Consider the following 27,602-nt stretch of genomic DNA (forward strand, 5'->3'; position numbering starts at 1 on the left):
ATATAAAAAAGACTCTTGTCAGAGAGACCTCGTCAGTGTCAACTCAGCCTATAATATGACCGTTACAGCTATTTGCTTGATGGTTTAATTCATTGTATTAAAGCCATAATGTTGTTTTAGTTTACAGTGTTGATAGAACTTAACCATTGGTTTGTAAATCATAGCTTAAAATTTACTATAATATGCAATCCTACCTGATGATGATGATTCAGTAATCTTTAGCAAGCCATGATTTAGTATGGTAAATTATATATAAGATACCCTATTCTTATCCATATTTTCTGGCTAAAACTAAACAAAAGTCATTAAGTTTGATCACAGTGTGTTAATGTGGTATCTGAGCTAAAGATTTGAGAATTTGAAACACAAGTACTGTACTACATTTCTATCCTAATTCACAAATGAATTAATAATAACAACATATTAAATGTATCTGCTGCCTGATTCATAGAAATTTGGGGCAGTTTACATATTGTTAAAAACATTTCAAAGCAAAAAAAACACAAAAAAACCCCCAACGACCAAAATGAATAAAGGTGTTTTATTATTTCCAATTTGTCTTTTCAGTATTTTCTTTTGTGGATTTATTTGTAGTTCTAATTCTAGTTTTTTAAATTCTTCCCTTAACAATATATATTCTTTTTAAAAAAGAAAATAAAAAAGAAGATACATTATTACAAAATGTATGGCACACAGCCAAAGCATACTTTAGAGCAGGGATGTCAAACTCAATTTCATTGAGGGCCGCATCAGCATTGCGGTTGCCCTCAGGGGGGCGGGTGGGTATGGCCAGGGTGGGCGTGGCCTACTGGGTGGGCGTGGCTAGAGTGCGTATGGCCTACTGGGTTGGCATGGCCAGCTCTACATCATTTGCATCAAGGGTGCCTATGGGGGCCTTGGCAGGAGTGGGACAGATCTGAGGGTCTCTGGCAGAAGGAGGTCTCTGGGCCAGGGCCAAGGCAGTGGGGGCTGTTCCCTCAATGTTTCCAGGATGGCTTCGTGGGCCACATGAAACCACTTCGCGGGCCGGATCTGGCCCCCGGGCCTTGTGTTTGACATGTCTGCTTTAGAGGTATAGCTATAACATACATGGCAAAAAAAAAAAACCCAAAGAAAAAAGACAATATATATTGTCGAGCAAAACATTTTTATTGTGTTGCCTGAACCCAGCTAATTGTTTTGTTATGCAGGCACCCAATTATTCCTTCTCTCATTTTGAGATTCATAGACAGCAGATTCCCTGGCTGTTTTATGCCAAGGACAGATCAGAAAAGTTTGGGTCCAAGGTCGGGTCTGGCAAAGCAACAGCAGGAAAACAGCTGATGGACCAGACAAAACCTCTACATCTTCAGAGCTGAATGGATATCATAAATCTTCAGTCTTTTCAGAAGAAACTAAACAGGATTCATAACATAAAAAATGATTATGTGTGATTTGCATATTCATGTGCAAGTTTTTTATGCATGTTTCCAAAAGAGCAGTCATTTATTATCATTCTTGCATTTATATTCAATAAAAACAATAAACTCTAACTGCAAATAGCTTATTTCTTACACAAGTTGAGAAAACAACTCTCATATTGCTAATATGGTTTATTTACACTTCTGCGTACCCACTATTTGAAACCAATTTCACTTCCAGTAATCAGGTAGCAATTGTAACATGCTCACTGTGTTCCCAGAGCTACAAAAAAAACCCTGTACATCTTATTTTTTTCTCATTATGAAAGATTTTGATGTACCATACCAGTGGAGAAAAGAAATACAAACAATTATATTGTAATTGATTTTCTTCAGTAGTTCAGATAAAGGGATTTATATTACTGCAAGTGAATTTGTAGTTCTTGAGCACTACAGATAGAAAGCAAATTACCCCTAAATTTCAGATCAGTGAGACTAAAACAGGTTAAACATTATCACCTGGACACAATAACTGAGCAGTTATTTTATAGGATATCTGAAGTTGGTGGGGAAAAATTGTATTTATATATAATTCAAAGAGGTTTCTACTCATTCATTAGGAAGAAGATGGCACATACTTAAAATATTCCCTTGGCAACCAACTGTATCTTATAGAAAATATCCTAGGACAAGATTATGGCAAAGCCTGCACAAGAACAACACAATGTTATTTAACTGTAACCCCCCCTGAAATATTAATTGGTATAACACTGGTAAGACCCTGAAATATTAATTCCCAGATAAATGAATACAGTTGCGTATAACAAAGATAAATTATATAATCCAACAGAACTCTTCTAAGCAAATCTACTACAGCTAGTATGTCTTTAATTCTTATGCAATTTTTAGTCCCTGATTTCTACTCACGGCCTTTAAAACTTGCCTAGACTCAACAGATTACCCAAGCTGTACTTCAAAGAGCAGTTGCATAACATGCCTGCTGGGCCACCCAACTTCCAAATGCCATCTCACAATGTGGACTCTCCACATTTCTTGGGCAAATCCAGATCTGTAGACTTATAAAACTCTTAAACAGAAAGTCATTGATGTGAATGCCCAACACAATATTGCAGCACTTAAAACATGTTAAATCCTTGAAGTGGCTGAACACAGATTAGCCTCCCAGTTGGAAAAGTATTAACAACTTATATGCCTCAACATCTTGGAAAAGCTTTTTCTGGAGCTCATTTTGAACAACTAGACTCCATGATAAGATACAGGAAGTTTCACGGAGTTACATTTGAAGAAAGATTGTGTATTTGTGGAGCACTAGCTGTTGAAGACATTGGGCAAATTCTTCTTTGACTGTAAAGGTTACTCTGCAGAAAGGGATGCCTACTTACATTCTTATTTAAAAACTAAAACATACTGGCACACCCATGAAAAAAGTGTTAATTTTTGTGGTGAATGAATCTGTATAGCACTGGTAAGACCTCACTCTTTATATTAAAGACCATTTTGAAGAGGACAATATAGATGATGATTTACTATGAACAAGTTCTATTGTTTTTTGGGGATCTAATTATATATTTGTACTGGTTTTATACTTCTGATATGGTCAAATGACTAAATCAATATAATTTCTATTCTGTTCTAAATTGCCTAGATGTAGTTGAATCTCAGATCACTCCTGGACCAATGAGATGAAGCAAGAAGTTTGGGACTGCTAGGTCAGTTATTTGCAAAAAGACTAGCTATAAAGCAGTGCTCTTAAATTCAAATAATCAAGAGTGCTTCATGAAGTCCAATTCATTACCTCAACAATAATAACAATAAAGACACAAAAGATAGTTTAATGTGAGATTACACATTAGAAGTTGGTTACTTCTACTGCATGTGCCTTTGCCAAAATTATAGTTCTCCTAAGATATCAGTTGAGATGCATATCTAGTCAGATGCCTGGTTTAATGGCAAACCTTTGCAGAACAGGAGAAAAAGGCCTCAATCAAGAAAAGAGCACTTTTTGAGAGGCAGTAAGAATGGCAATAACCACATTTTCAGTGAATAAACAACACTCCTAATATTCTCATTTGATATGATAATTAACACACTGTCTAGGCATCAAGAGAAATCAATTTTCCTACAGCTTTGAACTGCTACACAGCTCTGCTTGCTTATTATAAGGTGCCACTTTAGTTGCTGTAGCAGCTAATGAAGAGGCAACTTCTAGCTAGGCTGCCTGACAGTCTATTCACTCTGAAAACTAAATCACACATATTTCTAAAGAGTAAAGCAGACAAAATTAGGTTTGAAACAGTCATTTAGATATGTGTACATGTGGAGCAAGCATATTTTCTTAGGAACATACTACGTAGTGTAAATAAACTTGGATATGGTACATTTCCAAACAAGTGTCTGCTTCTAGAGTTTATTTATTTATTTAATGGGACTTATATGCCGCCCTATCTCCCAAAGGACTCAGGGCGGCTAACAACAGTAAAATACAAGTAAAAATACAAATATTAAAAATTAAACTATATCTATAGCCCCAACTACAACCAATAAAACCTTAAAACCATATTTAAAATACCCCTTATCATCAGTCCAGGTCGGCCTGTTGGAAAAGAAATATCTTAAGGTCATGACGAAAGGACCGGAGGTCTGGGATCATCCGGAGCTCCAGGGGAAGTTGATTCCACAGGGCAGGTGCCCCCACAGAGAAGGCCCTCCCCCTGGGGTTCACCAGCCGACATTGTCTGGCCGACGGCACCCTGAGGAGGCCCTCTCTGTGTGAGCGCACAGGGCGATGGGAAGTCATTCCTAGCAGCAGACAGTCCTGCAGGTATCCCGGGCCTAAGCCATGTAGGGCTTTATAGGTAAGAACCAGCACCTTAAATCTCACCTGGAGGGCAACCGGTAACCAATGCAGCTCACGCAGGAGGGGTGTAATATGGGAGTATCGGGATGCTCCCATCACAACTCATGCAGCCGCATTCTGCACCAGCTGAAGTCTTCGGGTGGTCTTCAAGGGCAGTCCCATGTAGAGAGCAATACGGGAGCACCTGCTGCCAGCGTCAACTTCCCATCACCCTGTGCGCTCCCACAGAGAGGGTCTCCTCAGGGTGCCGTCGGTCAGGGAGTGCTGGCTGGCGGCCCCCAGGGGGAGAGCATTCTCTGTGGGCACACCTGCCCTCTGGAATCAGCTGCCTGTGGAGCTCTGGATGGCTTCCGACCTTCGCTCTTTTTGCCATGACCTGAAAACCTGGTTATTCAAGCTTGCCGGCCTGGACTGAGGGATTGGGGTTTTAAATTTTATAATTTAACTTATTTTGTTTGGGGCTAAATTTAATTTAATCTATTTTTAACTTTTGTATGTTTGTATGTATGTTATATTTTAATTGCCCTGTACACCGCCCTGAGTCCCTCGGGAGAAGGGCGGTATATAAATCTAATAAATAATAATAATAATAATAATAATAATAATAATAATAATAATAATAATAATAATAATAATAATAATAATAATAATAATAATAATAATAACAACAACAACACGGGAGGTAACGAGCACATGAGTGACCGTACGTAAAGCATCTCGGTCCAGATAGGGGCGCAACTGGCGCACCAGGCAAACCTGGGCAAATGCCGCCCTGGCCACGACTCCTATATGATCTTCTAAACTGAGTCGTGCATCCAGGAGGATGCCTAAGTTGCGCACCCTATCAATGGGAGGTAACACCTCTCCCCCCATAACCAAAGATGGAATATCCTGGACTACATGAGATGCCGATACGTAAAGCCACTCGGTCTTGGCTGGGTTGAGTTGGAGCCTGTTCTTCCCCATCCAGATTCGTACTGCTTCCAGGCAACGGGACATCACGTCGAGGGCATCACTGGGTTGGTTCGGGGTAGAGATGAAAAGCTGGGTATCATCAGCATATTGATGATACCTTACCCCAAAACCACGGATGATCTCACCCAGTGGCTTCATATAGATGTTGAACAGGAGGGGAGAGAAGACCGACCCCTGGGGCACCCCACAATCAAGGGGCCTCAGGGTTGACCTCTGCCCTCCTGCCAACACCATCTGTGAACGGCCCGAGAGGTAGGAGGAGAACCACCGTAGAACGGGGTAAGACAAACGTGATCCTCTTTTGATATAAATTGTTGCAGTGAAAACACAGTAACTGACTTGCATTTTCTCTGCTCTCCATAAATGATTCTCAGTCTGAAAGAATACAACTGATCCCAGGGGGATACCACATCAACACAACAACAGCAATTAAAAATAATATATATTTCTAAATGGCCAAAAGTTCAGAAGATCATCAAATTGTGTGAGATTTTGGTGTTTGTGCTTGAAATCTAGTGACATTTCAGTATTTCTGTTCCAAACTTCAAAGCTTTAGATAGAAACACCAACATCTTATAAAATTTAATAATCTTATGGGATTTTACCAATTTATTTTTTAAAATTAAATAGTCTAAAAATTATTTTTAGGACCGCATGAAGATCATTGATGAGTATTCCACTGACCTCAGTTAATCCCAAAATACAGTATATTATCTTTTGGTTTTTGTATTGGATTTCAAAAACTTTTCATTCTGATATAATAGACTTTGGGGGGAAAATGGATAGAAGATTAATATTTTTTATGAGTCATAAATACAATTGCTAATTAAAGTTGTAATCTTTTACATACTTAACTGGGAGTAAATCGTTCTGAATCTACTAATAGTAAATAATATAACAATAATAACTGTAAGAGTTCTTTCTGATGTTTATACCAGTCTGGTGCCTTCCAAATATATTAGAACTCCTATAATACTTAGCAAACATATTTATTAAGTTATGGAGGCAGCACATTGGGAAAGACTGATACAAGACTTGTGCAAACAATATGCTAAATGGTGACATGGTTTCTTTGGCATTTGCTTAGGGTAGCAGGCAAATCTAATTAGTTGTGGTTTCCTCAATAAATAATGTTATAATTTTATAACATCTTCAATAAAGATGTAAACGAAAAACCAAACAGACTGTATATTGACTTAGCACATTCTGTAAACACAACCACAGCATAATTATCTCAGACCTTTTAATATTTTATTTTAAAATGTATTGATGTATGATGCTAAAATGTTCATAGGGCTATTCTAGCACTTTGTCTCAGATAGGGAAAGAATGAATGCAAATAGTGATGACACAAAAATGGCAAAACGTGCATTGCAACATCATAACACAAACTTCATTCTTTTGTAATTGCTTCTTGATATCGGGCACAAATATGTAAATCATGTGATTTGTGTTCTGATGCAAACTTCATTGTTCATTTATCGATCATACTTGTATAGCTGCCGATCTCACAAGAAAGTCACTCTGGGTGACGTACACCTTGCCCATCCTTGCTTTCTCTATCAACATGTATGGGCATCTGCAGCAGACTGAGATTGCACCTCATGTCGATGCCACGTTTGGTATGATGCATGTTTTCACTTGCTCATGCACCCTCCCCCATGTTCATGGATGAATGATTATCTTGGGAAGCAGCTGGCATGATATAACTGATTCAATGAGTTGGTTTTGTTACTGCCCCAGGGTTAGCTGACTAGGTGATTTAGCTGATTTACAGCTTGCACAAAGCACTTATATTTCCAGTGTTAGTGTGCGAGAAAAAACAAGGTTAATGAATGGATTGAGAACCCTTACAAAACTTACACAAACCTGTGTGAATTTCACCTTAATGTAATGTTATTCCTTGCAAAGCCAAGCCATACAGTATTGCAAAGCCATATTTTACACCTTAACATACAGTATTTCATAGACTGAGCAATGTTTATTCAATAAACCATGATTAAATCATGCTACTACCTTCATGTTTATTGTAATAGCAAAGAACAATATGTGAAGTTACTTCTCTTTATACATTAAAGCTGTACAAGTAGGCAGCCTAAATCTTCTGCACAAATCATATTTTTAATTAATACTGTATATTTAAGTTAAGAAAACTATATAAGGAAGTTTCAGGGTTCTTTTTAAACTCAAGATTCAATTTTAAGGTGAAAATCTAAAAAGAGATACTTTTCTCCAATATCAGGACTTATTTGTACTAATTTGAGGAACAGTGGTAGGAGGTGTGGTAGCAATGGGGAAGAGTAAAGTTCTGGTGAGCAATGAATTCTGTGAAAGCTAGTGCATGTGTGTTATCTAGGGACCTTTGTTGTGCTATTGGCTTTTTTATTTATTTATTTATTTATTTATTTATTTATTTATTTATTTATTTATTATTTGGATTTATATACTGCCCCTCTCCCGAAGGACTCGGGGCAGAGTATAGGGCAATTAAAACACTATATACAACACATAATATACAAAAATTAAAATAAATTAAACCAAGTAGCCCTAAACAATAAAACACGTTATAAAATGTAAAATTTAAAATCTAAAATCCCAGTCCCTCAGTCCAGGCCGGCAAGTTCAAATAGCCAAGTCTTCAGGTCGCGGCGGAAAGAGCGAAGGTCGGGAGCCATCCGGAGCTCAACAGGGAGCTGATTCCAGAGGGCAGGTGCGCCCACAGAGAATGCTCTCCCCCTGGGGGCCGCCAGTCGACATTCCCTGACCGACGGCACCCTGAGGAGGTCCTCTCTGTGGGAGTGCACAGGACGATGGGAAGTTAACGCCGGCAAAAGGTACTCCCGTAAATAATCTGGACCCATGCCATATTTTGAGTTTTAGAGACCACTGACTTGGTATACTTTAAAGAGGCTGTGACAAAGATGCAACCAAGTAACTGGCATTCTGTATGGGCTTGATCCTACTAAGTCCAGATGGGAGATCCCACAGAAGGTTGTAAAGAATAACAAAGCTAAGATAGTGTGGGACATCCAGATCCACACTGACAGGCAGGTCATTGTAGGCCAGGTGACAACAACATCAGGAAGAAGAATGAGAAGCCTGAAGAAGAAACTAGAGAGGCTGTGGAAAGTAAAGTGATTCTGGTGATGGTAGGAGCGCTCAGAGTCATAACCCGTAAGCTTGGAGAATGGCCCCAACAGATCCTAAGAACAATGTCAGAGCTCTCTGTCCAGAAGAGTGCAATATTAGGGACAGCTAAGGTACTTTACAGAATCTTCAAACTCCCAGGCCTCTAGTAGTGGAACCAAGATTGAGAAAGACACATGAGAGGGGATTTTTTAAAATAAATTTAGAGTATATGTAATATATATCAGTACTATATAAGGCTACAACATTAATCAGATTGAAACCTTTATTGTATAACAAATTACTTTAATGCAATCTGCAGGTTTTTGTTACAATCAATTTTTGATAAAGTCAAATATTTTTATGCTTGTAATAAACTATAATGACAGAATATTTTTCTCCTTTATTTCCAAAACTCTAAATTATCTAACAACAAAATATCAATATTTTTAATTAATACTATGCAGATATCATTATACTAAAACAATAAAATGTCAAGATTTACAACAATAAAAAGAAAAAAAACTGAAAAAGTGCTGTATCTTTTGTTAAATGACATTAGCACTGTGAACCCAATGCTTCCAGAAACACCTTTTTGGAATCAAGCCAGAAGCATTACACAACCCAAAAGTGTATACTTGTGCCTTATTTTCCTTTTCCCATATCCCACCCCTCCCATATACACACAAATATAGTGTTGTGCATATATAGCACTGCTTTCTCAAATGTGGAAGCAAGAATGTACACTTTTGGTTTTTTATTTGATTTGGAAATGGGTATAACATTGGAAATTATAAGATCTTGGTGTCAAAGGTTTTACCATGCTCTTTCTTTTGTAAAAGACCAACTATTGTTTTTAGATACTCCAATGTCTTGTTTGCAAAGGTATATATAATCAAGGTGAAGATTTACAAATTTTTAGGAAGTTGGGAAAGGCAATATACATTACTTGCTTATCTGTTTATGATAAATATCACTTTGGGTCTATGTCTGTAGTAGGCAACATATTTTTACAGAATTCTTTGATATATTAAACTTGATTTGCTTCTATTTTGAGATCCTCCAAAACTATAGTAAGTCATAAAATGCTCTCTGTATCATTAAAAATATTCATTCTATTCAAAATCCCATTTGTGTCTTGTTCTTTGCATGGTCTACTCATTGCAAATTATCAGCCACTGCACATTATCAGCCTCTCCAGATGTTAAGTGCATTCATCAATGATCAAAAAGCTGAGTTCCAGAGTTTTGCTATCGCTATTACTTTTACTGTATACAAGACTAGTTGTAATCTATAGTAGTAGATATATTAAATGATTTTTTATGAGAAAAACCTCTGAAGATGAAATACATATGGACACCTTTCTGAAGAAGAAAAAAATCTCAGAATGTTTTCCAGTACTAAATGTGTAATTGTTCCATAAGCTGAATTGTTAATATGAGTACAAATAATGCAATATTATAATTTTAAAAAGAAATTAGCAACTGAGCTAGGTGTAGAAACAGATTTATACATTTTTGTGTGAGCCTGAAAGAAACACAAAATGTTTGTATACTCTTGTAGCATGCAAAATATTTGCAAGTATTACAATAATAAAATGGAAAAAAGGTTAGAGAAGAAAATATCAATTTGAAATTTTACAGCAAGTAAAATTAATATAAAGGCCCATTTAACTTAGCAGTTGAAGCACTGAAGTAGAAGTGGGGAAATCTGACTTCTAGAATGGCCTTGGGCACAAAGCCAACTAGCTGGCTGACCTTGGGCCTGTCTGTAGAAAGAAAGCAGCGGCAAATCATTTCTAAAAATGTTGTCAAGAAAACTCAATGGACAATCCATAAGGTTGCCAAATGTATCTAGCTCTCTTCACCCCCAATTAAATTTAACATACTAAATCACACATTTGCAATATAAAGTTGGGGAAAATTGACCATTAGCTGGCTGAGGTAAAGGTTCCCCCGCACATGCCTGCTAGTCGTTTCCGACTCTAGGGGCCGGTGCTCATCTCCGTTTCAAAGCCGAAGAGCCAGCGCTTGTCCGAGGACGTCTCCGTGGTCATGTGGCCGGCATGACTAGACGCCAAAGGCACATGGAACGCTGTTACCTTCCCACCGTAGTGGTCCCTATTTTTCTACTTGCATTTTTACGTGCTTTTGAACTGCTAAGTTGGCAGAAGCTGGGATGAGTAACAGGCGCTCACTCTGTTACGCCAAACTGCTGACCTTCTGATCGACAAGCTCAGCGTCCTAACCCACTGAGCCACCGCGTCCCTTAGCAGGCTGAACTAAGCTTTTATAGTTGCGCTGCTTTGTGGCCCAGGATGAGCTTGTTTCTTCTAGAAGGCACAATAATATCAAGGCATTGCTCATCTTCATTGCTTTCTTCATAGGGACCCTGGAATGTGAGAAACGCCCTTGGATGTTCAGCAATTAGTGGGCAACTGTATGGAGGCAAAATTCCCTAGGGCACATATAACTTATATTTTTGACAAATCGTTATGGCTACTGTAGCTTCTATTGATTTGTGGTCCATGGCATTGTGAAAATTTGAAACATGAGTTCATTCAATAGCAGAGGACGTCTAAAATTAAGGGAGACCCTGTTTATGTATCCTTGGATATAGCACGGAATGAAATGAACGTTCCAATTTCTTTTCTCGCCGAATCAACAGTTCTTTGCAAACGCTTCCCTTGATTAATTTGCTATTACCTGTTAAGAGAAGGTCTGAAGTAATAAATAACTTGAAGGGACCCTGAAGCATAACACAGCCGAAAGTAAAAAGCTTTACCACCGACTTTCCCGCCTAGAGCAGCCTTTCGGGGAGGAACGCTTCCTTTCCGTGACGTCCCATGAAGGCCGCCCAATCTAACGATTGGGTGCATGTGCTAGAAAGCCAGAGGCGTGCACAGTACACGCCTGCGCTCTGCGATGCTGTGTAAATTAGAGACAAGGCGTCCGTAGTTTCTGGCGGGGCGGGGATTTAATCTGGGGAAGGGTTAGCAGGGTGGTGCCGTATAGCACCACCCGCAGCGGCACGTGCCGCTTGTTTCCTCCTCCCTTCCCCTTCTGGCAGGCGGCCTGGGCATCCCCACGTGCATGCCTGCGAAGAGGGAGAAAAGGGTCGTCGGCAGCAGCGGCGGATGCGTGACCGTGTGGTTCTTTGCCGGCGAGCTGGGAACTCTCCTGCTGGTTTTGCCGCACCGCCAACTGCGGAGCTTTTGCTCAGCCCCGGAGTACCTTTGGCGGCTGCTATGCTGTGGAATAGCTTGGATTGCGCCGCAAGCTCTAGTTCTGCGCCCTCCGGTGCTTTTTTCCTCCTTCATGACTACTCCGCCGGTGGCGGCAGGAGCCGTCCTGGGTAGGGTCATGGCCCCTGGGCCTCCTGAACATGCTCTGGATCCCCCCGTGAGCGCGGCTAACGGGATCCAGGAGCTCCGGGCCGTGCTGCCCGCTCAGAGAACGATTCCTTCCGCCTCCTGTGCGGCGATTCCCACGGGCAGCCCTGCTAGATTCGTCCTGAATCCTGTGGGCGCCAAGCTCCCCCTTAGTTGCGTCCCATCCTTCGCTCCTCAACCCCGAGTGCTGCCTGCTCCAGTAGAAATCAAACTAGCCCCCTCGACTCCGGTTCAGCAGCTCCCCAAGTCTAGCAACATGGGTGGGAGGCAGCCAGCCCCTCTCTCGGGAGGACTCAAACCCGCCCAAACGACAATACAGTTGCCTGCTAATTTTCAAATCCCCCAAGGTAAGCAGCTCCCTTTTTTGGACCGTTCATTTCGTCTTAATTATGGCTCTTCTGCACCTCCTTATAGGCTGATTTCCTAGGAGTCGTAAAGTTACAGGGGATTTTGAAGCACCCGAATGATGCTATACGCTGCGAAGTTTTGTTCTGTCTTTGAGAACATTTTTTTTAAAAAACCATGTGTGGAGTAATGTAGCTGTAACTTCCACGGTCAATTTCACATTTAGCAAATTGTATTCACCATTTCTTGAGGAATATTAGGCCTTTTGAGATGGGGGGGGGGAGAAAGCATCCGGATACTTAACATTTCTCTTCTGAACTGCACTCACCCAATTTTTATCCAAGTTCTCTAAATTCTACTTAGGCTGCTTGGGCAGAGACTTTCTTTTTTCATATCTTCAAAAATACCCCAAATGTAGGACAATTCAGTTTTACAAAGTTCTCAACATTTTCTAATTGTAGTACTGGATGTTGTACACCTATCCACATCATACCTATCTATTGCTTGATCAGTGGTCACCTTTGAAATGTGTGTGATGTGGTGAAATACTGGAAATAAGAGTCAGGGTTCTCAGTGAATGTCAAAATAATCTAACCATGTTCTTTCATTCCCGAAAATCCAAACAATAGGAAGACCAGGTGTGAATTCAAGACTTTTAGATTCATTTTCCAGTGTTTAATGTAAAATTACAAAAAAGTTTAATTCTTAAATCTAGAATAAGATTTATTGAATGAAACACAAATTTACTGTATATTTTTATTAAATATTTTATTAAATATTTTTAAATATTTTCAAATATTTGCAAGTATTACAATATTTTTCACGTGCAAAATCAAAGTTTTGAGGCAATAAGTAACTTGTAAGGTATGAATGTAGGTCTTCTGTTGGCTTCTTTTCTATTGCCACTTATTTTTTCACAAATATCTGTCTTTTGCTTGTATTATCTATTCAAAATAAGCAGGTGTTAGATTCATTATTACCTTCCATTGTGCAACCTGGTAAATGAAGTAAAATTTCATCTAGTTTTGTATGATTTACTTTTGCTCTAGTCTATGTCAACCATTTTTTCAGCACTGCAATTCAAAGGCTTCCCCCCTTTCTGAGAGTCCAGCTTTACAGCGATGTGTTACAAAATCATAGTTTTTGCAGTACATTATATAACATCCCTGTGAGCTTAGAAAAATGAAGTCTGCTCCTATGTTAATTCTCTGTCAGTTGCTATTACCTGTTAACACAATCAAGACTTAAAGTTATTGTTGTCATGCGCTCTTCTTTCGCTTTCAATTAAATTTTTCACTTCTAGCCAAACTGGTAGCATTATCAGTATATCTGAAATTGTTGAAGTTTCTCCTAGGATTTTTAAATCCAGTTTCTATCTCTTCTACTCCAGCATTTTTCAGAATAAATTTGGTGTTACATTAAAAAAGCTGACTGTATACAGCTTTGATGCCATCCTGTCTCAATTCTGAACTTTCAGTTTCCCCAAACTTTATTTTAACTGTTGTTTCTTGATTATCAAATAAATAGTTCACTCATGATTTTAAGGACTACAATTTGTTGTAGTCTATGTGAGATAAATGTAAGGTTTGATATACTGGTCTTTTTTGGTAGAGGAGTACAAGAGTATAAATTGATATTTTGGTTTATTGTCAAAAAAATAACTAATTTGTTAAATTGAAATATGTAAAAATTGTAACTATTAACAATTTCCTAATAAAAATTCCTTTATATCATTATTTAGTAGGTTCTGGAGCAATAAGTTGATATATCTATGTTATAACAGTATTTTATATTTGAAAATTAAAATCTGTTTTTGAGGTGTCCTTGGTGCTTTCCGAGTTTGTTTGGTTTATTGTAGACATTTCATTACCCAAACTAGGTAACATCATCAGTGCTAGTAGGGAGTGGGGTTTGCTCTCAGTTTATATTCTAGTGGCTTACATTGTTGGAAGTGGCATTTTAGTTGGACTGTTTATCGTTAGCTTATTTGGCAGGTCCTTGATTGGGGTATTATTTACTTCTTGATTGCTGGTCTAATGTTAATTTTGGTGTTAATTTCTGCCCATCTGGGTGATGATTGCCGGTGGGAAGATGTTTTAGTCTTTTTGTTCCCTTTTTGGCTTGTTCATTGTCTCTTTTAAACAGTTGTAGATGGGACGTGGTGGCTCAGTGGGTTAGGACGCTGAGCTTGTCGATCAGATGGTCGGCAGTTTGGCGGGTTGAATCCCGAGTGCTGCTTAACAGAGTGAGCGCCTGTTACTCATCCCAGCTTCTGCCAACCTAGCAGTTCGAAAGCACGTAAAAATGCAAGTAGAAAAATAGGGACCACTACGGTGGGAAGGTAACAGCGTTCCGTGCGCCTTTGGCGTCTAGTCATGCCGGCCACATGACCACAGAGACGTCCTTGAACAAGCGCTGGCTCTTCGGCTTTGAAACGGAGATGAGCATCGGCCCCTACAGTCGGAAACGACTAGCACGCATGTGCGGGGGAACTTTTACCTTCAGATGTTTGTCTGTGTGCCTATTGACGGCCGATTTGTCAGAGTGCCAGACTTTTTGATATTCTCTAGTGCTTTTAGACTTGGCTTGCTCTAGGATGGTTACAGTCTCCCAGTTGAAACTATGGTTAAATCTGTCCTTGTGTTGGGAAATTAAAGAATTTTTATCTTGTCTTCTGACTGCTAGTTGGTGTTTATGGATATGTTCTGCTAGTCTTCTGCTTGTTTGTCTTACATGGTGGCTGTTATAGTCATTTCACTGCATAAAAGATGACTTCTGTTTTTTCTTCTGTGACTGCTGGGTCTTTGGGCTTAGGAAATTCTGGAATGCTTTAGTTGATTTGTGTACTACATTGATGTAATTTTTTGGTAGACTTGTGTTTCTATCTTGCCATCATAGTCTCTGCTAGTAAGAATATCTAGGAAGGGTAGTATTGGGTGGTCTTGTCGATATCACTTGGGAGGAGTTTGATTCTGTGACTCCGGAGGAAGTGGACAGGATTATGGGGAGACTGAGCTCCACCACATGTTTATTGGACCCGTGCCCTTCCTGGCTGACTTATGCAGCCCGGGAGAGGACACGCAGCTGGTTCCAGGCAGTTATATCAGCTTCTTTGAGTGAGGGTAGCTTCCCTGCCGTCTTGAAAGAGGCGGTGGTGAGGCCCCTCCTCAAGAAGCCTGCCTTGGACCCAGCTGTATTGAACAACTTTCGTCCGGTCTCCAACCTTCGCTTTCTTGCGAAGGTTGTTGAGAGTGTGGTGGCGCACCAGCTCCCTTTGGTCCTGGATGAAGCGGATTATCTAGACCCGTACCAATTTGCTGTTAACGTGTTTTCCTGAAAGTAAGGCCTACCCCCCAATTGGGGGTGGGTCTAATATAAGCCCTATCCCCAAAATAAGCCCTAGTTTGGGGGTGAGGCACACACCTAAAAATCAAGCTGGGGTGGGGGTGTGGAGCTGCCCCATGTGTCCCCTACCCACTTACCTTGTAGCCAGGTCTCTCCTTGCCGGCCCACTTCTTCTGTGGCGTCTTCTGCAGCCAGGCCTGCATTTCTCAGTCACAGGCCTTTCAAAAGGCCTCTGCAGCCGAGAACCGAGCTATAGATTCAATCCATAGCTTGGTTCTGCAAGACGTAAGGATTCCAGAGCTCTGAGGCCTTCCGGAAAGGCCTGACTGCAAAATGCAGGCTGGATGCAGCTGCAGAATGAGCTGCTTCTTCGGCCACAGAGGAAGTGGACTGGCTGGGCGGGACTCTCGGTGCCAGTGGTGAGTATAAAACACACACACACACCCTGAAAATTAAGACCTGGTGCCTCCTTTGGAGGCAAAAAAAAAAGACCTGGTCTTATTTTGAGGGAAACCAAGTAGTTATCTTCTTCTTTTTCTTTGCATAGAGTTGTTCTAGCCAACTCAAATGCAGAATTGGAATGTCAGACCTACAAATAGATCAAGAAACTAATCCTGTATAGGTCTAAAGCTTTTATTAGAATGGCTGTAGTAGAATCTTTCAAGTTTGATTGTGTTTCCCCTCCTTCCTCTTTTATTTTCATGTGAATTAAATGAAAACTTAACTTGTTTGTAAATCTTTTAAGTATGGGCTTAAGACAGGGGTCTTCAAACTTGGCCCTTTTATGACTTGCGGACTTCAACTCCCAGAATTCCTCAGCCAGCGTGCCTGGCTGAGGAATTCTTGGATTTGAAGTCCACAAGTCATAAAAGGCTAAGTTTGAAGACCCCTGGCTTAAGGCATGCTTCTTTGTTGCCTTGGTAATGGATCTTCCTCTCTCTATCAAGGCTATCCTCTGTACTCTCTACCTAGAGGAAGTCAAAGCAGTTGGGATCAGAACCAGGTAGAAGACTAGGATGGCAGGCATACCATATTTTTTCCTATGTGAACTTGCCCAGTAATAACAATTGAAAGCAGAGTGTAAATGTAACCATGATGAATAGAAAGTTAAGTAGAAGTTATGGACCCATTAATGACAATGTCATTAGACCAGCAACCTGCAGATCAGTAGCAGCACAAGTTGTCTTTGGTAAAGCTCTCCCAAATAAAAACAACTAGAACCACAAAAGGGAGATGGAAAATTATACTCCATCATAATAAGGAAGTACAATGTCTTCTTGGCTATAGAACACCCATTCATGTTCAATGTATTGTAAGAACACATCATTTTGAGGAATTGGTTATTATTTTCTGCTTGTGCTGTTTAAGCAGTGTCAACAGAGGATAAGATTATGTGAAGTTCTTGCTGGAATTCAGTATTTTGGGTGCTAATTGTCTCACCTATAAGCATTGATCACACAGGAGATAGCTGAGTAACTTGTTTCTTCTGTAAAATACTTATTTGGATCTTTTTGTGAAACATACCTGTTACTGGTTAGGCTGACACTGTCAAGGTTTCTTCACTTCCTCTCTACTCAATTCTATATTCTTCTGTCTCTGATAGGTGCAATATGGATTTTTACCTGGCTAATATTCTCTCCATTATTGAGGCACATTATAAGGTCTCCACTGCAGAAATACTTAAGTAACTCAAATTTTCCTTTCACTGTACTATTTTCACAGCCTTGGGAATGTTTTTAAGCTGAAATAATACTTTTAGCTTCAGTGTTTCTCAATATGCATATTCTTTCTGCTATCTGATAACCAGGAGCCCTTGCTCCAATCTTTATTTCTAGGTTTGATAACCAAAGAAAGGAATATGGTGCACTTCCAAAGAGTGTATAGTGGTAGTTGAGACCTGCTTACAGTTTATATTAACAAACGGATGAGTTAAGTTAGAATAAAGAGTGAATGGCTCAAAGTCTCCCAGGGATCATGTCAGAACTAAGCTTGGGTCTCTTCATTCACGCCTAGCACTTTAACAATATATCTTTGCAGCCATGAAAGAAAGTTTGAATAACATGCGTTTGCAAGTCTGTTGAATTTGATTTATACATGGTCATTTTTCATCTTTCTCTTTATTCCATTTATTTATTCCATTGGATATTCATTTCATTTTAAACGTAAAGGTAAAGGTTCCCCCACACATGCGTGCTAGTCGTTTCCGACTAAGATCATCACGCATTTTACTGCACTTTCCCTAATGCATTTTTTACAAGAAACTTATTTTGTGATTTGATACATTATACTTACAAGCAAATATATTTGTTTCCCCACTTTCCCTAATCAGTCAGTAAAGCCAGTCCACTAGGCACCTTATCTTCAATCTCAGGAGCAGTATTGTTCATATTTACTATATTTATGAAATCTATAGGCTACCTGAATCTGTCATAGCTTTGGGCATGTCAGCACCAGGGAAATCAGGAGATCCAGGCAGTTCAAATGTGTATAAAGATTTATTGTAAGCTTAAATTCTCTACAAGAATCCGAACTATTAACAGTCAAAGGAAATTAGGAGAAGTTAAAAATATAAAGGAAATCAAGGTGGGCTGCATTTAGATCTCTTGCGTATGTGAAAGGGACTCGTGACTGTTGATGTATTTCACCCCTCCTTCGGGCTCAGCCTGGTCATCTCCTACAGGGCAGCTTATAAAATATAACAAGAAAAACTAGTTGTGCTTCCCTTAGAAGAAAAACATCTGGTGGAAAGAAACCTTCTAATAGATCTAATGCCACACAAAAGAGTCTTTCCATCACTCTGACCCCAAATTTGATGGAAGAGCCAGGACATGGGGAGCTACAGGTAGTGCTTAACAACAGTAATTGAGACCGCCAACTCCATCACTAAACGATGCGGTCATAAAATGCAATGTCATTTGATTGGACCAACTTCCAACAGCAAGCTCCTATTGTTCATTTATTTATTAAATTTATTTGCTGCCCATCTCAACCACAAGGTAACTGGATAGCTTACAGTGTTAAAAAGAATAAAGCAATGCAACGATATGTATACAATAAGAGTAAAACACTATAAAATACAAATAAAGTTAAAAGATGGGGAAGACAGAATAGGCTAAGCAGGGATGAGGTGGGATCTGTTATTAATCTCTCAGCCACCTCCTGCATGACCTTTGAAGCCCCAGGCAGAGCAAATTGTTAAGCAAATGGTTGTTAGTCATGATATCACATGAGTGCCATCTTGCATCTTCCTGCAGGCTTCCCCAGTGACTTGACTTGTTGAAAGCCATCAGTGAAAGACATAAATAGTGATCATGGGACTGTGAGACACTGCAGCCGTCATATTTGTGACCTGGTTAGCTAACATCCAAATTGAGATCACATCACTGTGGGAAAGTTGCAATGGCTGCCACTACAACTCTCAGTCATAAATCTTGTTCGGTGCCATCCTAACTTTGAATGGTCATTGTTGTTGAACAAGTGGTCATTAAAGAAGGACCACTACAGGGGGAATGTAACAGTGTTCCGTGTGCCTTTGGCGTCTAGTCATGCCGGCCACATGACCACGGAGACATCCTCGGACAAACGCTGGCTCTTCGGCTTTGAAACGGAGATGAGCACCGGCCCCTAGAGTTGGAAACGACTAGCACGCATGTGCGGGGAAACCTTTACCTTTACCTTTTTATCTTGCTTATGAAGCTCTAAAAGCCCTAAAGCCTGTTATGATCTCTTTTTCTGCCCTCCCACCCCTATTTTTCTTAAAGAAAACATATCTTGTAAAAATAATACATATACTAAACAGTAGATGTGTATTTGTAAACCAAACAAAATTTTCTCCAATGAAATTGTGGGATAGAGCTAACATACTTAAACTCTTGAAATACTTGAATGTTATATTTTATTTGTACCATTAGGTGGCAATGTTACATAATCTACAATTTGATACATAATATTAAAAGTTGTTTCTGAACCTTAAAGTTTGCATTCCTTTGTCAGTAGAAGAAAAATAGGAAAAACGTATACCTTACATCACACTTTATGAAGATCTTTCTAACATTTAATACAGAATTACAACCCTGGTATAATATATTTACACACTCACTATGCCGCATTTGCAGAGTAGAGCTTGTTTCCAAGTTTATTATAATCAAAGCATTTCATTGCAAAAAAGCAAAGTAATATTGGATTCAAATATATACAATGATACAAAGAATTTTAACGACCAATATTCAGATGATACCATAACTAGTAGGCAATAGGGTTTGTATTATTTTGTTCAGAGTTTCTTTCTTAATAGTTTTTATTCAACATTTTCACATAAGTATGTAAGTACATAAGTACAAAATAAACATGAAACTATACTGTATATAGTGAAAGAAAAAACCAGAAAAGATAAAAGTAGAAAAGAGAGTGAAGGTAGAAGAAAAGAGATATTAAGAAGCAATTTTCAATCTTCTTTATAGCAGTTGCAAACAAATTCATTATGTGTCCTCCCTCTTTAAAGTTGCAGTTTGCTTTTCTTTTCCCCATACTGAGTTTATTTTAATTAGCAAGTCTGTAAATTATCAAATGCATGCTTTTCCATTTTCAGCATAAAGCTCTGAAGAGGTTTCCAATCTTTTATACAAGTAATTCTTGTCTTATCATTGATCAAACAGATTATTTTCACTATTACTGCGTGTTATGCCGTCTGCATGATCTGTTGCTCCATTATGGATATTTTAATATTTGTCCATGTTTGTGCTTAATTCTGCTACATTTACCGTATACAAAGTTGGTCTTCAATACGTTTACCCTAATTGGCTAACCATAAACCCGAATAAGAATAGTTATGGTATCATCTGAATGTTGGTCTTTAAAATTCTTTGTATCATTGTATATATTTGAATCCAATATTATTTTGCTTTTTTGCAAGCCCCCCACCATAAGTCATTTTCAGTGGTGATGAGAAGTACTTTTATATATCTTTGATAATGTCTGCTCATGTAAAAACATATTTCATAAAAGTTCCTTCTTAAACTGTAATGTAATGTGAATTTCAGTATTTTGATCCACACTCTCCCATTTGTATGTTACAATAAAAAAATATAACCCATTTTATTGTGTGTTCCTATCACATGTTCAATTTCAAATTCTGTTTTATGTTCAATCCCATCTACTTTTTACTTATATAAAATGTCTCTTAATTATTTACTTTAAAACCATTCATATGTGAACCATCTGCATTTTGCATTAAAATTAGAAATAACCCAAACTGACAAGCTTGATCATACTTAAAATATAAGGCTCTTGGAACTTTTCTAACTATGAAGAACTAAGCGAATTAATTCTGAATTTCCTTGTTGCTTAAATATGCTTGATGTTTTTTTTTTTGTGAAGTGAAAATATTAGGCGCGTTTATTGTAACTAGCTGCAAATCTGCAAAAAGTGTAGTCATCTATAATTTTAAAAGGCTCCTAGAGAAGAATGTTGTACTATTGTACAGAAGTACTAAAATATTGCAGTATTTCCTATCTTAACATAACTTCTGGCCTAAATACAATATAGGATGGTATTTTTTTACAATATAGGATGGCATTTACCTAGTTTGCATTTATTAATCGTTTAGGAACGATTCTGGTCAGAAGTAATACCGGTCAATTAATGTTGATATCTCAACAAGCATTATTACAAGCTCAGAGTCAGACCTCAAATAATACCAGTGTAAGATGCTCAATACCTCCAACTCCACCTACAATCAAAATTCAGCCTGTACAGGTAATTCCTTAAATGTTCTTGCTGTTTTTGGTGCCTGTAAGAATTAGATAGTATGAGTTTAGGCATCGGTATAACTCCTAAAAGTGTCCACCAGTGTTCCTATTCTGACTTTTTATTTACTCCTTTAAAAATAAGAAAATGACAAGTATCAGTTTTTGTCATTATTGACCTTTGCAGGAATGTTTTAGACCCTTGTACTGGAGCCATAAACATTTTAAGAGAATAAAGATGGTAACTGTTCAAATAAATGCTTTATTTGAAAATTGAAATACAGCTCCAAATATGATTAAACAGTGGTGGGATAAAGTACCAGCGTGTTAGGACAGATGATGGGAATCAATTTCCCCAGTTTGTACTGTGGTAAATTGGTGTGTTGTGACTGCCTGCAGCCTCCATAGCAGCCAGTTTGAGACAATGCTCAGAATACTTCCAAAATATGTTCTGCTGCCCCCCCCCCCTCCCATTGCTGGCTCCTTTGCTGCTATAATGCATCTTTGCACATATGGAATTGCAAGGCCCTTAGATGTAGAACTTCTTTTGGTAGTACAATTTGTCTACAAGTAAGAAAGTGCAACAGAAGCATTTTTTCCACTATTACTGCCACTGCTACTGTTTTCACATGATAAATATTTGCAGTTTTAAAAATTATGTTCTTGCACGTAAGGTAGCATGAATGTGTATTTGAATAATCAGTCATAAATGCAACTTAACTCTGCACTAACCTTTCACATTACCCTGAATGCTATAACATTTGTAATAACACTCAAAGAAGTTTACAACTTACACAAAAATAGAAAAAAAACTATATATGGGAGGCTGGGGGGAAGAGAAATGCCATTTTTATCCCAAAGCAGATAATTTATTTCCAGATAGTAAGGAACTTTCATTGATTACTAGCTGGAAAGTGATTTATTTTTTTACATTAAATCTGTTTCTTTACTGAAAGAGTTCTGGAACTCAGGTACTTAAAGTACTAACGGCTCCTGTTAAAACGCTGTCCTGGGCAACTCATTCTGTTACTTCTACTGTTAAGAAGCCTGCTATAATTCAGGTATGATTTGCATTCTATTTTCTGGTTTTTAGTTTTCTTGGTAAGTTTTTTATTACAGTGGTTCACAAACCTAAAGAAAAAAGTGTGGTTTTAAAATATGCAGTTCCAGATTAAGATGTATCTTTCTCTAACGCAAACAGCCTATATACAAATTATTTCTGATCAATATTAGAATTTAGCAATTCTAAATTTCTAGTGACATATGCAGCAATAAAAGATGATCAACCTCGTAGATTCTCTGCTTCTCAGAGCTAATGAAGTTTGTGACATTTTTTTGTACATATACACGTGCTTGTAGTAGTCATGGCTTTAGGTATCCTGTTTTTATATTTTCTTTGATTTGAGCAAAATGAAACCGGCTCCTTGTTGCTTGCTATAAGAATTGGATAAGCCAGAAGTAAGAAGGCCCTTGCTTTTTTCAGTCTGGAGGGATTCTTTTACAAGCTAGCAGACTGCTAGCCAACCTCCTCCTAAAATAATAAAGTAAGCATTTAGCATGATACAGATGCTATGCAAGCATTGAGTAAAATAAGGGGCTACAATTTGGGAAGGGAGGGAACAAATCAGTAGCACAATCAACCACCAAGTCATGACTAGATGTGGTTTCTTGCTGGCCTTCAATATGAACCAGTATCCCAGATGCCTTGTTGATTGTTAGTAATTTTGTGGACTGAAAAAGAAAAGCAAAACTTTTCTTTTGTTAGCTCGATTACCCTATGGTGATATGATTGTGATGGTGCAGTGGTTAGAATGCAGCACTGTAGGCTACTTCTGCTGACTGCCAGCTACTAGCAGTTTGGCAGTTTGATTCTCACCAGCTCAAAGTTGACTCAGCCTTCTATTGGTAAAATGAGGACCCAGGTTGTTGGGGGTTGACTCTGTAAAACGCTTAGAGAGGGCTGTGAAGCACTATGGAGCGGTATAGAAGTGCTATTGCTATCGTTATTGTGCCTATAAGATGTAAAAGTAAGAAAAGACCCAAGATGCTGAATTGGAGTCATTTGGCAGCCAATCCTGTCTTCTGTCTCTTACATACAGAGGCGAAGATGTGAGACATCAATCATCAATTATTTTCCTATTTGGGCTTGAATAATGCATGTGTCTGTATGAAATCCTGGAAAAGGCGTTGCTCAAAGGAAAAAAGACAGGGCAAAAAATTTGGATGCAGAAAAGAAAAGCTGATGCCAGTCTTTCTCTTCCTTTTCTTTTAGCACTCATCCAATAATTTAGAAAACTTGAAAACAAATATCACCTTATAAATAAAAAACAATATAACAAAATTCAGTTACTCTTGCCATACAAGTAGTCCTTGATTTATGACCACGGTTGAGCCTAAATCCTCCGTTGCCAAACAAGACAGGTGTTATTTGATTTTTGCCCCATTCTATAACCTTTCTTGCCACAGTTGTTAAGTGAATCATTGCAGTCAAGTTAGTAGCATGGTTGTTAAGTGAATCTGGCTTCCCCATTGACTTTGCTTCTCAGAAGGTCACAAAAGGTGATCACATAACCCCTCAGTACACTGCAGTCATCATAAATATGAGTCACTTGCCAAGCATCTGAATTTTGATAACATGACCATGAGGAACGGTCATAAATGTTAAAAGCAGTCATAAGTCACATTTTTCAGTGCCATTGTAAATTTGAACTCAACAAACCATTGTAAAGACTACCTGTAAACCCTCTCTTGAGTAGCTAATTTAATCTATGGTTCTTTAAGAGATCACACATTAGTCAAAGGAAAATTCATTCTCATGGAAATAAGCTTTGTTATGCAGCAACATCTGTGTGGGTCCTGCCAGGAACGTTGCAAGTAACTTGTATGTCGAATGTCTTTCAGTCTGTAGCATCACCAAATATTATAGGCTTGACAGCAAAATCACAGGTTGCTGGATCATCAGCAAAGCCTCCTGTTTCTGACTCTCCTGTGTTGGCTTTCACTTCAAAACCAGTTGCTGATACAGGTGACTCAAGAGCCACCCAGCCTATCAGTTATACGGTAAGTACAAAATAGGCTAGCAGTGCAGAAATAGTGATTTCATAACCATTTGATCTAAGTCACAATCTTCTGTTTTCTTGTCAGGAAATGCTAGAAAATGTGAAAAAGTGCAAAAACTTCCTTACAACACTAATAAAACTGGCATCCAGTGGACCTCAAGCATCTCAAACAGGGCAGACTGTGAAGAATCTGGTTCAAAGTCTGTTGGTAAAAGCTCATCTGCAAGTACTCTTGTCCTGATTCTGAATGCCTTTGTTCAGGAATGTTTCCGGTGGGACAGTTTGAAGCTGCTTGGTTGGAGTTTCCAAACTTCCTGCCCATCTTAACATACCTGCCTTCTGCGTAGTCCTTACATTTGCATTATCAAGCAGAGCTATTTAATGTAGCACTGTTGGCATCTTCATGGCCTCCAGGACAAGCCATAAAGACATGTAATTGATTTCATTTGTGTGACAACAGAATGATGTACAGTAGAGTACAGTAGAGAAGAATGGAATGAAAAATTAGAATAGAATAGAATAGAATAGAATAGAATAGAATAGAATAGAATAGAATAGAATAGAATAGAATAGAATAGAATAGAATAGAATAGAATAGAATAGAATAGAATAACAGAGTTGGGAGGGACCTTGGAGGTCTTCTAGTCCAGACATGTCAAACACAAGGCCTGGGGGCCGGATCTGGCCCGCGAAGTGGTTTCATGTGGCCCGCGAAGCCATTCTGGAAACAGTGAGGGAACGGCCCCCACTGCCTTGGCCCTGGCCCAGAGACCCTCAGATCTGTCCCACTCCTGCCCAGGCCCCCATAGGCACCCTTGATGCGAACGATGTAGAGCTGGCCATGCCCACCCAGTAGGCCATACGCACTCTAGCCACGCCCACCCAGTAGGCCATACGCACTCTAGCCACGCCCACCCAGTAGGCCGTGCCCACCCTGGCCACACCCACCCGGCCCCCTGAGGGCAACTGCAATGCTGATGCGGCCCTCAATGAAATTGAGTTTGACACCCCTGTTCTAGTCTAACCCCTTGCTTAGGCAGGAAACTACCATTTCAGACAAACGGCTGTCTAATCTTTTCTTAAAAACTTCCAGTGTTGGAACATTCACACCTTCTGGAGACAAGATTTTAATGTGTATCTCATACCGTTATCACACAAATGAAATCAATTATATGCTTTGCATCATTTGTACCATTCATATAATGGTGCCATATGTCGTCATTTCATCACAGAAAATCTCAGTTTCTTTATTTGGGCAGTGTTGAGTCACTGCCCAAATAAAAAACAACTGGTCACTTACCCTGCAGCCCAATACTGCCCAACAGGTACTAGCTATGAAAGTTACACAAGTATGTCATGTATTTATCTTTGTGAACATTTATAGGGGAGCTAATTTTATATATAAACTGTTGGAGGCTAACAACATCAGGTTATTGGAAGGGGTGGTTTTGCATCTATACACTGATTGCCTTCAGCTGCCATTTCTGTGATTGAGTTTTACTTCTGCTTGAAGTCAGATCACATTAAAACGTAGTAGTGCTGCTTTCTGGGGGGGGGGGGAAAGGAATCAGCATATTTGCTATGTCCAACATTAGATTTGCGACATGATAAAAAGAGAAGAATGTACCTTAAATATGAAAACTCATTCTTACACTTGCAAGGAACAGGCTTCGACTCAACCCTGACAAGACTGAGTGGCTGTTCGTGCCGGCATCCCGGGAAATTCCGATTATTCCATCTTTAGCCATGGGGGGTGAGCTATTACCCCCCGTAGATAGGGCTCGCAACTTGGGGGTCCTTCTAGATTCACAGCTCTCTTTGGAAGAGCATATTGGAGCTGTGACTAGGGGGGCCTTTGCCCAGGTTCACCTGGTGCGCCAGTTGCGGCCCTATCTAGACCGGGATGCCTTGCGTACAGTCACTCATGCGCTCGTGACTTCTCGTCTAGACTACTGTAATGCTCTCTACATGGGGCTGCCCTTGAGGTCCACCCGGAGACTTCAACTGGTGCAGAATGCAGCCGCGCGAGTTGTCTTGGGGGTTTCCCGATACTCCCATGTTACACCTTTGCTCCGCGAGCTGCATTGGCTACCGGTTGCTCTCCGGGTGAGGTTCAAGGTGTTAGTGATGACTTACAAAGCCCTTCATGGCATGGGTCCGGATTACCTACGGCAACACCTGCGGCCGGCGTCAACTTCCCTCCGTCCAGTGCGCTCCCACAGAGAGGGCCTCCTCAGGGTGCCGCCAATCAAAGAATGCCGATTGGTGGCCCCCAGGGGGAGAGCGTTCTCTGTGGGCGCGCCAGACCTTTGGAACCGCTTACCGGTTGAGCTCCGGATGGCCCCCGACCTTCGCTCCTTCCGGCGCGATCTCAAAACCTTTTTCGAACAAGCTGGCCTGGTCTGACGGGATGGGGTTGGGTTTTTATAAATAGTTTTAATTTTAATATGTACTAATTATTACGGGCATAATGGTTTAATCACTTTTTAATTTTTGTATTCTGTTTTTTATTATGTATTGCCCTGTTCACTGCCCTGAGTCCTTCGGGAGAAGGGTGGTATACAAATTAAATTATTATTATTATTATTAACCTTGGAGTATCATAATAGCTTGAAGCCTGGCTCTGCTATAATTTTGTGTCATTTTGTAAGATGATTCCAGAATGGAGACACTGTGTGAAATAACATCCCTGTGCTCACATTTTTATTCCATTATAGTGATCCTGATTAAATACTGACTTTTAGTTCTAGTAATCTCTGTTACATTTTTTAAATATATTTTAGCCCACCTTTATTATTTTTATAAAGTCAAAGTGGCAATCATACCAGTGGGGTGAATTGGGCTAAACGAGAGAGTGATTGATCCAAAGTCACCCAGCTTGCTATAATTCATTGTATATTTTTAAATATGAGAGGGAGGAAAAAAAGGAACTAATATTCGTGCAAAACTATACAGGTGGCTCTTGATTTATAATAATTATTATTTTTTTAACATTTGTATTATTGTCTTTTATTGTTGTTAGCCGCCCTGAGTCCTTCGGGAGATAGGACGGCATATAAGTCCCAAAAATAAATAAATAATGGAATCCAGAATTTCCATCATAAGCCACGGTCATAAGTCAAGGAACCCCCATGACCAGACCCAATTTTATCACTTTATCTGTGGCGGTCATTAAGTGAATGCCATGATCATTAAGCAAATCAATGTATTCCTATGGGTGTGTTGTTTTTTGGCCAGAAACTGGCTGAAAAGGATGGAAATAATCAAAAACATAGTAAATCACCGTCACCTTACCACAGATTTCTGCAACTGGCTGGAAAGGTGAGCTGGTTACCAAGT

The 27,602-nt window shown here is 39.3% G+C and overlaps 1 protein-coding gene across 1 annotated transcript in view; it reads left to right on the forward strand.

Annotated features, from left to right (window-relative positions):
• Positions 1–21,100: 21,100 nt before the first annotated feature.
• TAF4B (TATA-box binding protein associated factor 4b) overlaps positions 21,101–27,602 on the forward strand; it is a gene marked incomplete at its 5' end in the record, with an annotated part of 75,009 nt that continues 68,507 nt past the window's right edge. The window contains 4 exons of the mRNA XM_081325593.1: positions 21,101–21,214; positions 22,161–22,265; positions 24,106–24,264; positions 24,349–24,471. Of these exons, the coding sequence (XP_081181719.1) occupies positions 21,101–21,214; positions 22,161–22,265; positions 24,106–24,264; positions 24,349–24,471 (501 nt within the window). The remainder of the gene's footprint in view (positions 21,215–22,160; positions 22,266–24,105; positions 24,265–24,348; positions 24,472–27,602) is intronic.

The sequence above is a fragment of the Vipera berus genome (genome assembly GCF_964194415.1).
Source record: "Vipera berus genome assembly, chromosome: 3".
NCBI classification, from domain to species: domain Eukaryota; kingdom Metazoa; phylum Chordata; class Lepidosauria; order Squamata; family Viperidae; genus Vipera; species Vipera berus.